The 11,519-nt window shown below is 58.5% G+C and overlaps 2 protein-coding genes across 2 annotated transcripts in view; one reads left to right on the top strand and one right to left on the bottom strand.

Moving 5' to 3' along the window:
* Positions 1 to 163: 163 nt before the first annotated feature.
* LOC105504141 lies at positions 164 to 1,112 on the bottom strand. Its single transcript, XM_011931429.1, is given in 6 exon segments — positions 164 to 258; positions 306 to 369; positions 371 to 492; positions 495 to 720; positions 722 to 835; positions 1,002 to 1,112. Coding segments are annotated over 6 exon segments (732 nt in total).
* Positions 1,113 to 1,448: 336 nt separating this feature from the next.
* The window catches only part of CEL (carboxyl ester lipase), a 12,474-nt gene continuing 2,403 nt past the window's right edge, over positions 1,449 to 11,519 (top strand). Inside the window, exons 1-11 of the mRNA XM_011931427.1 lie at positions 1,449 to 1,530; positions 3,890 to 4,040; positions 4,120 to 4,242; positions 4,520 to 4,717; positions 6,230 to 6,360; positions 6,537 to 6,644; positions 7,117 to 7,234; positions 8,824 to 9,010; positions 9,190 to 9,393; positions 10,604 to 10,801; positions 11,135 to 11,516. Of these exons, the coding sequence (XP_011786817.1) occupies positions 1,465 to 1,530; positions 3,890 to 4,040; positions 4,120 to 4,242; positions 4,520 to 4,717; positions 6,230 to 6,360; positions 6,537 to 6,644; positions 7,117 to 7,234; positions 8,824 to 9,010; positions 9,190 to 9,393; positions 10,604 to 10,801; positions 11,135 to 11,516 (1,866 nt within the window). The 5' untranslated portion in view covers positions 1,449 to 1,464. The remainder of the gene's footprint in view (positions 1,531 to 3,889; positions 4,041 to 4,119; positions 4,243 to 4,519; positions 4,718 to 6,229; positions 6,361 to 6,536; positions 6,645 to 7,116; positions 7,235 to 8,823; positions 9,011 to 9,189; positions 9,394 to 10,603; positions 10,802 to 11,134; positions 11,517 to 11,519) is intronic.

The raw sequence follows: 11,519 nt of genomic DNA, 5'->3' as shown, positions 1-11,519 counted from the left end.
CCCCGCCCTCTCCCCCACCTCCTTCCTGTCCCTGCTGCCTGCCCTCTGCCCTCCCCTTTCCTCCTTAGCCTCTGTAAGTAACACTGCAGTGAATATCCTTGAGCACAAAGGGCTTGTCTCCCAGTTCAGAATTACCTCCTTTATTTAGAGCAGGTTTTCAGAACTAGAGTAACAGGGCAAAGGCCTGAGGCAAATGCATTTGTTGTGGGGCGCCCCAGCCGCCTGCAGGCCCCTTATTCTCTGTGGCCCGCATTTGTTCTGGGGCACCCCAGCTGCCTGCAGGCCCCTTATTCTCTGTGGCCGACTCTTCCTCACACCCTCCCGGCCTTTCCCCAGCCTCCCTCACCCACTAGGCCTCCTGAATTGCTGGGCACCGGCTGTGGTCGACAGACAGAGGGACAGAGGTGGCTCTGCAGGTCCCCCCGGTACCTGGCACCAGCTGCAGGGATGGCAGAGCAGGGGTGTGGTTGGTGTGGGAAGCACAGGCTCCAAGTCTCCTGGGGCGCTGTTGGCTGGGCAGGCTCTGGCTACCCCCACCCTGTCCCCATCACTGCAGAGTGCTGTGCGGTGACTGGAGCTGCCACTGAGTGTCTCGGTGAGGGTGACCTCACACTGGCTGAGCTTAAAGGCTCCATCGGAAGACTTTGTTCGTGGTGTTCTTTCACTTCTCATAGCCTTTCCTGGCTCTGGGAGTAACAGGTGTTCACAGAAAATGCGAGTGAACCTCCTCCTCCTCCACGACCTCACACAGCCTTATCCCTTCCCTCCCGCTGGCCTCTTTCCCTCCCCTTCTGTCACTGCCTGGGTGTGCCTGGGGGCCTTGACTGGGCCCTTTCTTTCCTCAGGGAAGCCCTCAAGGTTGGGCTAGATGCCCCCCCAACCCTCCCACCCACACCATGTTCCCCCCGAGCCTCTAGTCCTCCCTCCCAGGACACATCAGGCTGGATGGTAACATCTCCCCACCCTTGAGTGGGACTGCCTTGTGCTGCTCTGGGACCCACACCCAGCTTGGACTGCCCGCTCCACAGGCCCCAGGAAAAGCTTGTACAGATAAGGTCAGTCACATGAGTTGGGGGCCCGCAGTATGCCGCCCTCTCTGTCCCAGAATTCATGTGCTCGGTCCCCTGTGAAGCTCCTTTGGGGACCTAGGGGACAGGCAGTGCATGGAGACAAAGTGTGCCCTTTTCTCTGACAGTGACACCAAGCCCTGTGAACAAACCAGAAGGCAGAGCACTGTGCACACTGCCCGGCCCCACCACCCCCCTTGCCACCTGCCTCTGCTCCCAGATAGGCAGTAACCTGCACAGGTGCACCGTGGGTTTTGGGAAAACTGGATCTCCCTGCACCAGAGGGGGTGGAGGGGAGGGGGTGTCTGCGACCTCATGAACAAGCACATGACCTTGGCTCCGGCTCCATAAATACCCGGGGCCCAGCGGGAGGGCCACCCAGAGGCTAACGCACACCATGGGGCGCCTGCAACTGGTTGTCTTGGGCCTCGCCTGCTGCTGGGCAGTGGCCAGTGCCGCGAAGGTAAGAGCTCAGCAGTGGGGCAGGTCCTGCTCTCCTCCCCTCACTCACATCTGGAAACTTCGGGCCAGGCTGAGAAAGAGAGCCCAGCACAGCCCCGGGGCAGTTCCCGGGCGCTCACACTCATTCCTATGGGGACAGGGGCCTGGTAAAACGCAGGATGCCCAATTCCATTTGAATTTCCGATAAACTGCCAAGAACTGCTGTGTAAGTATGTCCCATGCAATATTTAAAACACACTTACATGGGCCGGGCGCGGTGGCTCACGCTTGTAATCCCAGCACTTTGGGAGGCCCAGGTGGGTGGATCACTTGAGGTCAGGAGTTGGAGACCAGCCTGGCCAACGTGGTGAAACCTCATCTCTACTAAAAATACAAATTAGTTGCGCGTGGTGGTGGGTGCCTGTAATGCCAGCTACTTGGGAGGCTGAGGCAGGAGAATTGCTTCAAGCTGGGAGGTGGAGGTTGTGGTGAGTTGAGATCACACCACTGCATTCCAGCCTGGGTGACAGAGCGAGACTCTGTCTCAAAAGTATAAAAGAAAAAGAAAAAAATGAAACATACTAAAAAAACAATTCGCTGTTTACCTGAAATGCAAATGTAATTGGGCCTCTTGAATTTGCATTTGCTCAGCCTGGTGATCCCACCTACCAAGCTCTCTGATGGCAACACTGTTCCAGTTTTACAGAAGGGGAAGCAGGCCAGGGGCAGGGAGAGTGGAGAGCAGGCAGATGGGGCGGAGAGAGGCAGGCAGGGCATTTGCCCAGCATCGCACAACTGCTACCTCCTCCTCCTGAGCAGGAACCTGAAAGCTGGGCTATTCCACACCGGGTCCGGGTCCCTTCAGAGGGAGAGCCGGCAGGCAGGAGCTCTCTCGAGCATCCACAAAATCCGCCTTCTCTGCCTGTGAGGGAGAAGCCACAGAAACCCCAAGCCCCGCAGGAAGCCGGTGTCGGTGCCCGGCCCAGTCCCTGCCCCCAGCAGGACTCACACAGGGGACCCCAGATGCCGACCACGCTGTTCTCCTGCCTGCTCTCTCAGGCCCTGGGAACTCCTCTCTCCACCCCCACTGCCTGCTCTCCACACTCTCTGGCCCTGGGACCTGGAGGTTTGGGCTGTGGGCCTGGGCTCCTGACTCAAAGGAGAGGTCGAGCTCTTCTTGGGCCAGCTCTTCCTGGGGTGCTGAGAGGCCTTCGGCAGGTCAGCAAGACCCCTCCCCATTCCCCTGCCCTGAGGCCCTCAGGCCAGTCTCAATTGCACAGGGACACTTCTGCCAGGTGACTTCTCTACACCACCTCCCAGAGGTGGGGCGGGGCTGGGGGGAGCTGGCACGAGGAGACAGATGCCTCGCAGGGGTTACCCACGATGTCTGCAGGTGCTGCCTCTGGCTCCTTCCCTCCAGTTCCAACCACCCCATTCTCCCACCCCGGTGTGGCAGGGGCCCATCAGCCTAGATTGCAGAGGGCTGCTGGGACTGGCTGGACCTGAGGGTGTAGGGCCACCCTGCCCTTCTCCACCTGGAACCTGGCACGGGTGAGAACCAGCAAGCAACCACCTGCTCCCACCATGCACTACATGCAGGAGGAGCTGCTGCCCAAGATGGAAAGGAGCTGGCACTGGGCAGACAGTTGCCTCTCAACAGGGTGACTTCAAGCCCAAAAGCTGCCCAGCCTCAGTTCCCTCAGGGACAGAGGGTGGATGAGCACCAACCTCCAGGCCCCTCGTGGGGATGGACAGCTTGGTGCACAGAGGCAGTTCTCATGGCACAGGGAAGCATGGTGGAGGTTGGGGGGGGTCCCTGGGGGGGTTCTTTACCAGCAGGGGGCACAGGAGCTGTGGGGACTTGGGTATGGGGACATCGACTTTGTGCCCAGCCAGTTAGGCCCTGTGCAGGGAGACAGGAGGAGGGAAATGCAGACCCCACCGCTCAGGAAGGAGGAAGGTTGGTGTGAAACATCCCGTGTACACTGAGCATTGGGTGCACTCCTGCCTGAGCTCCTGCCTGTCGCTCATCCTCCACATGGTCACGGGGAAACAGGATCGGAGTCAAAACTGGGCAGCCACAGCCTGAACCCAAACCTCCATCCCACCTCTTGGCAGGCTTCCCTAGTGGGAACACTGGTTGAACCAGTTTCCTCTAAGAATCTGGGAGCAGGACACCCCCAGGGATAAGGAGGGGAAGAGGAATCCTCAAGCCCTGAGCAGTGTGGGGCAGAGGGTGCTGTCTGGGTCTCCTGGGCAGAGCTGTCCTGCTTTGAAGCTGTCTTTGCCTCTGGGCACTCAGTGTTGGCTTGCCTTGCCCGCTCCGGATTCAGGTCGATGGGGCCTGAGCCTGCCTGACCCTGCCCGTGTCTCCCTCCCAGCTGGGCGCCGTGTACACGGAAGGTGGGTTCGTGGAAGGCGTCAATAAGAAGCTCGGCCTCCTGGGTGACTCTGTGGACATCTTCAAGGGCATCCCCTTCGCGGCTCCCACCAAGACCCTGGAGAACCCCCAGCCACACCCCGGCTGGCAAGGTAGGAGTGGATAGTGCCAGACTGGCCCTGCGGTGAGGGTGACTGCCTTCCTCATGCCAACTCCTCCTGCCACCTGCAGGGACCCTGAAGGCCAAGTCCTTCAAGAAGAGATGCCTGCAGGCCACCATCACCCAGGGCAGCACCTACGGGGATGAAGACTGCCTGTACCTCAACATCTGGGTGCCCCAGGACAGGAAGCAAGGTCTGCCTGCCCCCTGCTCCCCGAGGGAAGTTCCCACACAGCCAGATCCCCGGATCCGCTCCTGGCTTGAGTTTGGGGGCTGCAAAGCTGAACTTCCATGCAATCCCGCAGAGGCGGAGAGGGGAGCGCCCGTGCCAGTCCCCCAGCCTGGGGCAGGGCCGTGCCTTGGAGCGTCTCCCTGTCTCGGCCCCAGGCACCTGCTGCACAGGGATGGGGGACCAGCTGGGGAGAGGGCCAGGCGGGGCGTCTGGGGTCACCGGCCGCTCCCCCATCTCAGTCTCCCGGGACCTGCCCGTGATGATCTGGATCTATGGAGGCGCCTTCCTCATGGGGTCCGGCCACGGGGCCAACTTCCTCAGCAACTACTTGTATGACGGCGAGGAGATTGCCACACGCGGAAACGTCATCGTGGTCACCTTCAACTACCGCGTCGGCCCCCTTGGGTACCTCAGCACTGGGGACGCCAACCTGCCAGGTGCGTGGGCTTCTTCGGCCCTGAGGTGGTGCGGCCAGCGTGCTGAGCCCAGTAGCGGGATGCTTCTCAGCGCCCCTCACCCCAAACAACCAGTAAACGTCCACAGAAAGACCCAGAAGCTGGAGTAGAATCACAAGAAGCAGGAGGCCCTTAGCAGCCATAGCAAAATTAAAGATGCTGCGGAGGCCAGGTGAGGTGGCTTACTCCTGTAATCCCAACGCTTTAGGAGGCTGACACAGGTGGATCACTTGAGCGCAGAAGTTTAAGACCGGCCTGGGAATCACAGGGAGACCCTCCATCTCTACAAAAAAATAAAAAATTAGCTGGGGACCAGGCGCGGTGGCTCACTCCTGTAATCCCAGCACATTGGGAGCCCAAGACGGGTGAATCACCTGAGGTCAGGAGTTCGAGACCAGCCTGACTAACATGGAGAAACCTCTTCTCTACTAAAAATACAAAATGAGCCGGGTATGGTGGTGCTTGCCTGTAATCCCAGCTACTCGGGAGGCTGAGACAGGAGAATCACTTGAACTCAGGAGGCGGAGGTTGCAGTGATCCGACATCGCGCCACTGCACTCCAGCCTGGGCAACAAGAGCAAAATCCCATCTCAAAAAAAAAAAAAAAAGGCCGGGTGCGGTGGCTCAAGCGTATAATCCCAGCACTTTGGGAGGCCAAGACAGGGGATCATGAGGTCAGGAGATCGAGACCATCCTGGCTAACACGGTGAAACTCCGTCTCTACTAAAAAATACAAAAAAAAACTAGCCGGACAAGGTGGCGGGCACCTGTAGTCCCAGCTACTCGGGAGGCTGAGGCAGGAGAATGGCGTGAACCCGGGAGGCGGAGCTTGCAGTGAGCTGAGATTCGGCCACTGCACTCCAGCCCGGTCGACAGAGCGAGACTCCGTCTCAAAAAAAAAAAAAAAAAAAAAATAGCCGGGCATGCGGGCATGGTAGCTCATCTCTCTGGTCTCAGCTACCTGGGAGGCAGATGCGGAAGGATCACTTGAGCCCAGGGATTCGAGGCTGCAGTGAACCGTGGTCGTGCCACTGCGCTCCAGCCTGGGTGACAGTGAGGCCCCATCTCAAATGTAAAAGAGGCTATGGGACAGACAGGCAAACAGGCTGAAGCTGAGAGAGAAACCAGTAGAGCAGAGCCGAGTGAGAGACACAGAACGATACCTTGAGGCAGAGAGAGCTGTGGACGCAGAGGTGGCAGGACACAGACAAGAGGGACTGAGGCAGGGGCGGGAGAGGTGCACGGGCCTGACCATCCTGCTCCCCACAAACACCACCCCCTCCAGCACCCCACTGACCCAACCTCCTGGGGACCCACCCCCTCCAGCGCCCCACCCGACCCAGCTTCTTAGGTACCCACTATTTGCCAACCACGGCTCTGCCGTGGCCCCAAGTCTGTTGAGGGCATTTCTGCCCCACCCACACTGGTCTCCCCTCCTGGAGGCCAGGCCTGGGCCACTGGTCTCTAGCACCCTCTCCCCTGCCCTGCCCGCAGGTAACTATGGCCTTCGGGATCAGCACATGGCCATTGCTTGGGTGAAGAGGAATATCGCGGCCTTCGGGGGGGACCCCAACAACATCACACTTTTTGGGGAGTCTGCTGGAGGTGCCAGCGTCTCTCTGCAGGTCTGGGGATCCCCGTGGGGAGGGCCTGCTCCACAGGTTGGGAGGAAGCTCACATGGGAAGGGGAGGTGGGAGGAGGAGCATGGAGCTGGGGCTGTGGTGCTGGGGTATCCTCGGCCCAGCCTGGGGTGGGTGGAGTGGGGAGCGGCCTTGGTGACAGGATCTCTGGCTGTCGTAGACCCTCTCCCCCTACAACAAGGGCCTTATCCGGCGAGCCATCAGCCAGAGCGGCGTGGCCCTGAGCCCCTGGGCCATCCAGAAAAACCCACTCTTCTGGGCCAAAAAGGTAAACGGAGGAGGGCAGGGCTGGGTAGCGTGGGGGTGGAATTGATACCCAGGTGGGGGCTGTCCTTATTTCCATTCTTTTTTTTTTTTGAGACGGAGTCTGGCTCTATCGCCCAGGCTGGAGTGCAGTGGCCAGATCTCAGCTCACTGCAAGCTCCGCCTCCCGGGTTTACGCCATTCTCCTGCCTCAGCCTCCTGAGTAGCTGGGACTACAGGCGCCCGCCACCTCGCCCGGCTAGTTTTTTGTATTTTTTAGTAGAGACGGGGTTTCACCGTGTTAGCCAGGATGGGCTCGATCTCCTGACCTCGTGATCCGCCCGTCTCGGCCTCCCAAAGTGCTGGGATTACAGGCTTGAGCCACCGCGCCCGGCCCTTATTTCCATTCTTTATCCTGGACCCTGTCCTTACCTTCAAATGTTTTGGAGCCCTGAGCACTGGCCTCATCTACCTGCCGGCCTTGCTCCTGTCCTCAGGTGGCTGAGAAGGTGGGTTGCCCTGTGGACGATACCGCCAGGATGGCCAACTGTCTAAAGATTACTGACCCCCGAGCCCTGACGCTGGCCTATAAGTTGCCGCTGACAGGCATAGAGTGTGAGTAGCTGCTCTGGTTGGCGCATGGGGTCTCGAGGTGGGGGTTGTGGGGGTACTGCCAGGAAGTACTCTGGAGAAGAGAAGAAGGTGCCAGAGCTGTGGTCTGGTCCTGTTGCCATCAAACTGGTGACTCCCCTCAAAGGCCCCAGCTGTAAGGGAGAAGGGAAGCCATTTCTTTTCTTTTTTTGAGATGGAGTCTCACTGTTGCCCAGCCTGTAGTGCAGTGTCAGGATCTCAGCTCATTGCAACCTCTGCCTCCTGGGTTCAAGTGATTCTCCTGACTCAGCCTCCCGTGTAGCTGGGACTACAGGCACCTGCCACCATGCCCAGCTCTTTTTATTGTATGTTTAGTAGGGGTGGAGTTTCACCGTGTTAGCTAGGATGGTCTTGCTCTTGGGACCTCGTGATCCACCCGCCTTGGCCTCCCAAAGTGCTGGGATTACAGGTGTGAGCCACCATGCCCAGCAATTTTTGTATTTTTAGCAGAGACAGGGTTTCACCATGTTGGCCAGGCTGGTCTCAAACTCCTGACCTCAGGTGATCCGCCCGCCTCCGCCTCCCAAAGTGCTGAGATTACAGGTGTGAGCCACCGTGCTCGGCCCCTTCTTTCTTCTTATCTCCCATGAGTTGTACAGACTCCCCCTTTGAGAAGCTGATGAACATTTGGGGCCCCTCTCCCACCTCATGCATTCATATGCAGTCATTTGCATACAATTTTAGGGAGATCCATAGACCCCAGACCAAGAGCCTTTGTGCTAGATGACAGTTCATTCATTCATTCATTCATTCAGCAAACATTTACTGAACTGTAGCACTGGGGCCTCCAGCTCCACTATTCTGTACCCCGGGAAGGCCTGAGGACCCCTTCCACAAACACCTGTGCATGGCCGCTGCACCAGCTTGCTAGGCTAACGCTCTCCCTTGCACATTCTTCTATGGCAACGTGCCATGAAGCCAAGTCATCTGCATGTTTACCTGACATGAGCTCAACTGCACGGGCTGGACACGCCCAAAGCAAGCAAGCCACACGGCCCTGCTGGAAGCAAAGCCCACTGTGCTGGGCCCAGTGACAGCCGGGCCCCGCCTGCCTCAGCAGCCACAGGGTCCTCTAGGGGCCAGTCCGGGGGTCTGGAGGGCAATGCAGACCTCGCACCATTTTTAGCTAATGGAGTGGACCCCGGCCCTAAGAGAGGGAGCTCCTTCTCCATCAGTTCCCTCAGCGGCTTCTAAGTTTCCTCCTTCCTGATTCAGGCCCAGCAAAGAGAGAGAGGAGAGGGAGGGGCTGCCGCTGAAGAGGACAGATCTGGCCCTAGACAGTGGCTGTCAGCCTGGGGACGTGTGGCAGGGCCTGGAGACGTTTGTGATTGTCACGGCTGGGGAGGGGGGTGCTCCTGGCACCTTGTGGGTTGAGGCCGGGGATGCTCTAAACATCCTACAAGGCACAGGATGTCCCGATGGTGCAGAATCAACCCAGCCCCAAGTGTCCTTAGATCAGAGAAGGGAGGAAGTAGCCAACTCCAGCCCTGAGAGGCAAGGAGTAGCTCAGGGGACACTGGAAGGTACAAGAACCTCCTGGCTCTCCCACCCAGACCCCGTGCTGCACTATCTGGGCTTCATCCCTGTCATTGATGGAGACTTCATCCCCGATGACCCCATCAACCTGTACGCCAATGCCGCCGACATTGACTATATAGCGGGCACCAACAACATGGACGGCCACCTCTTCGCCGGCATCGACATGCCTGCCATCAACAAGGGCAAAAAGGAAGTCACGGGGTAAGCAGGGGGCACAGGACCCAGGGGCGACCCGTGCTGGAGGGCGGCCGGGAAGGCACTGGTGAGGGGGCCAGCCTGGAGGAGGAAGGCACTGAGTGGAGGATTGGGAGTGAGGAAGTTAGCACGGGTCGGGGTGGGTACGCACAGGGGGAGTGTCAGTGCCTACTTGGTCCCCGCAGGGAGGACTTCTACAAGCTGGTCAGTGGGCTCACAATGACCAAGGGAGTCAGAGGTGCCAAGACTACCTTTGATGTCTACACTGAGTCCTGGGCCCAGGACCCATCCCAGGAGAACAAGAAGAAGACTGTGGTGGACTTTGAGACCGATATCCTCTTCCTGGTGCCCACCGAGATTGCCGTGGCCCTGCACAGAGCCAGTGCCAAGTGAGGATCTGGGCAGGGGGTGGCTCCTGGGGACCTTCCTGGGGTGCTGCACCTGCCAGCCGAGGCCTCGCTGTGGGTGGCTTTCAGGTGCCTGGGTTGACTGGGAAAGTGGTGCTTGAGTCTCCACCTGTGCCTGCCTCATCCGCTTTGCTGAGGCCTGGCAAGACTTGAGGGCCTCTTTTTACCTCCCAGCCTATAGGGGTTTACAAACCCCATGATCCTCTGCCCTGCTCAGCCCTGCACCCCATGGTCTTTCCCACTGAAGAGTTCTTGAGCTACTTTCCATCCCCCACACTGTGTGCATTGAGACAACACTGGACAATGGTTTCTATCCACTGACTCTTACGGGCCTCAACTTTGCCAATTTACAAGACAGTTTCAGCCCACAGCCAGATTAAAAATCTTCATGTAATAATAGCCAATTATAATAAAAAATAAGGCCAGACACAGTAGCTCACGCCTGTAATCCCAGCACTTTGGGAGGTCAAGGCGGGAGGATCACTTGAGGTCAGGAGTTGGAGGCCAGCCCGGCCAATGTGGCAAAACCCCCCATCTCTACTAAAAATACAAAAATCAGCCAGGCATGGTGGTGCACACCTCTAATCCCAGCTACTCAGGAGGCTGAGGCAGGAGAATTGATTGACCCAGGGAGGTGGGGGTTGCAGTGAGCCGAGATTACGCCACTGCACTCCAGCAGGGGCAACAGAGTGGGACTATGTCTCGAATAAATGAGTAAATAAATAATAAAAATAAAAAATAAGTTAAGTATACGAAAAAGATAGGAAGATAAAAGGATACCGAGAAGTCTAGGATGAAAGCTTTGCAGCAACTAAGCAATACATTTAGCTGTGAGCCTCTTCACTGAAGGCAAAAAGGGAAACAGTTGAGGGCCTATACCTTGTCCAATCTAATTGAAGAACGCACATTCACTTGGAGAGCAAAATATTTCTTGATATTGAATTCTAGAAGGAAGGTCCCTAACAAGGTTTTGTGGAGGTGAAGTATAAATTCAACAGAAATGGCAGAACCCATAAATCCATGAATTTGGTTCTCAGCTTTCCCTCTCCTGGGTCTGAGAAGCCCCATCTCTTCATGTGAATCCCCCAGACCTTTCCCTGCCCGCTGCCCAGGACCTCCCTCCAGGGCCAGTCTGTGGGCTGGGCGCTCCCTGGTAGGCACCCTGCGTACTTGGGTGGTCTCTCCCCTCCAGGAGTGCCAAGACCTACAGCTACCTGTTTTCCCACCCCTCTCGGATGCCCATCTACCCCAAATGGATGGGGGCAGACCATGCGGATGACATCCAGTACGTTTTTGGGAAGCCCTTCGCCACCCCCCTGGGCTACCGGGCCCAAGACAGGACCGTCTCCAAGGCCATGATCGCCTACTGGACCAACTTTGCCAAAACGGGGTAAGGTGTGGCTTGAGAGCAGGGCGGAGGGCCGCAGCCGAGAAGGGCCTCCCACCACGAGGCCCTGTACCCTCACTCGCCAGCGGAGGGACTTTGGGCAAGTCACTTAACCTCCCCCTGCATCGGAATCCATGTGTGTTTACGAGGATAAGAGCTACTGGCAGAGTCCCAAGCCCGCGCACGTGCACAGCCTGTGTCCCGTATGCAGTGAGAGGCCACGGTGCCCAGGGCCAGCTCAGAGGACGGGGATGACTCAGGCATGCGGGTGCAGAGAGCAGGGCTTCAGCCCCCTGGGAGTCCCCAGACCCTGCACAGCCTCTTCGCACTCTGCAGGGACCCCAACATGGGTCACTCGGCTGTGCCCACACACTGGGAACCCTACGCCTCGGAAAACGGCAGCTACCTGGAGATCACCAAGAAGATGGATGGCAGCTCCATGAAGCAGGGCCTGAGAACCAACTTCGTGCGCTACTGGACCCTCACCTATGTGGCGCTGCCCACGGTGACTGACCAGGAGGCCACCCCCGTGCCCCCCACAGGGGACTCCGAGGCCGCCCCCGTGCCCCCCACGGGTGGCTCCGAGGCTGCCCCCGTGCCCCCAACGGGTGACTCCGAGGCCGCCCCCGTGCCCCCAACGGGTGACTCCGAGGCCGCCCCCGTGCCCCCAACGGGTGACTCCGAGGCCACTCCTGTGCCGCCCACAGGTGATTCCGAGGCT

The sequence above is a fragment of the Colobus angolensis genome, unplaced genomic scaffold (genome assembly GCF_000951035.1).
Source record: "Colobus angolensis palliatus isolate OR3802 unplaced genomic scaffold, Cang.pa_1.0 Scaffold9, whole genome shotgun sequence".
Taxonomy (NCBI): domain Eukaryota; kingdom Metazoa; phylum Chordata; class Mammalia; order Primates; family Cercopithecidae; genus Colobus; species Colobus angolensis.
The sequence above is the reverse complement of the archived record's forward strand: the minus strand, read 5'-3'. Positions and strand labels throughout refer to the sequence as shown.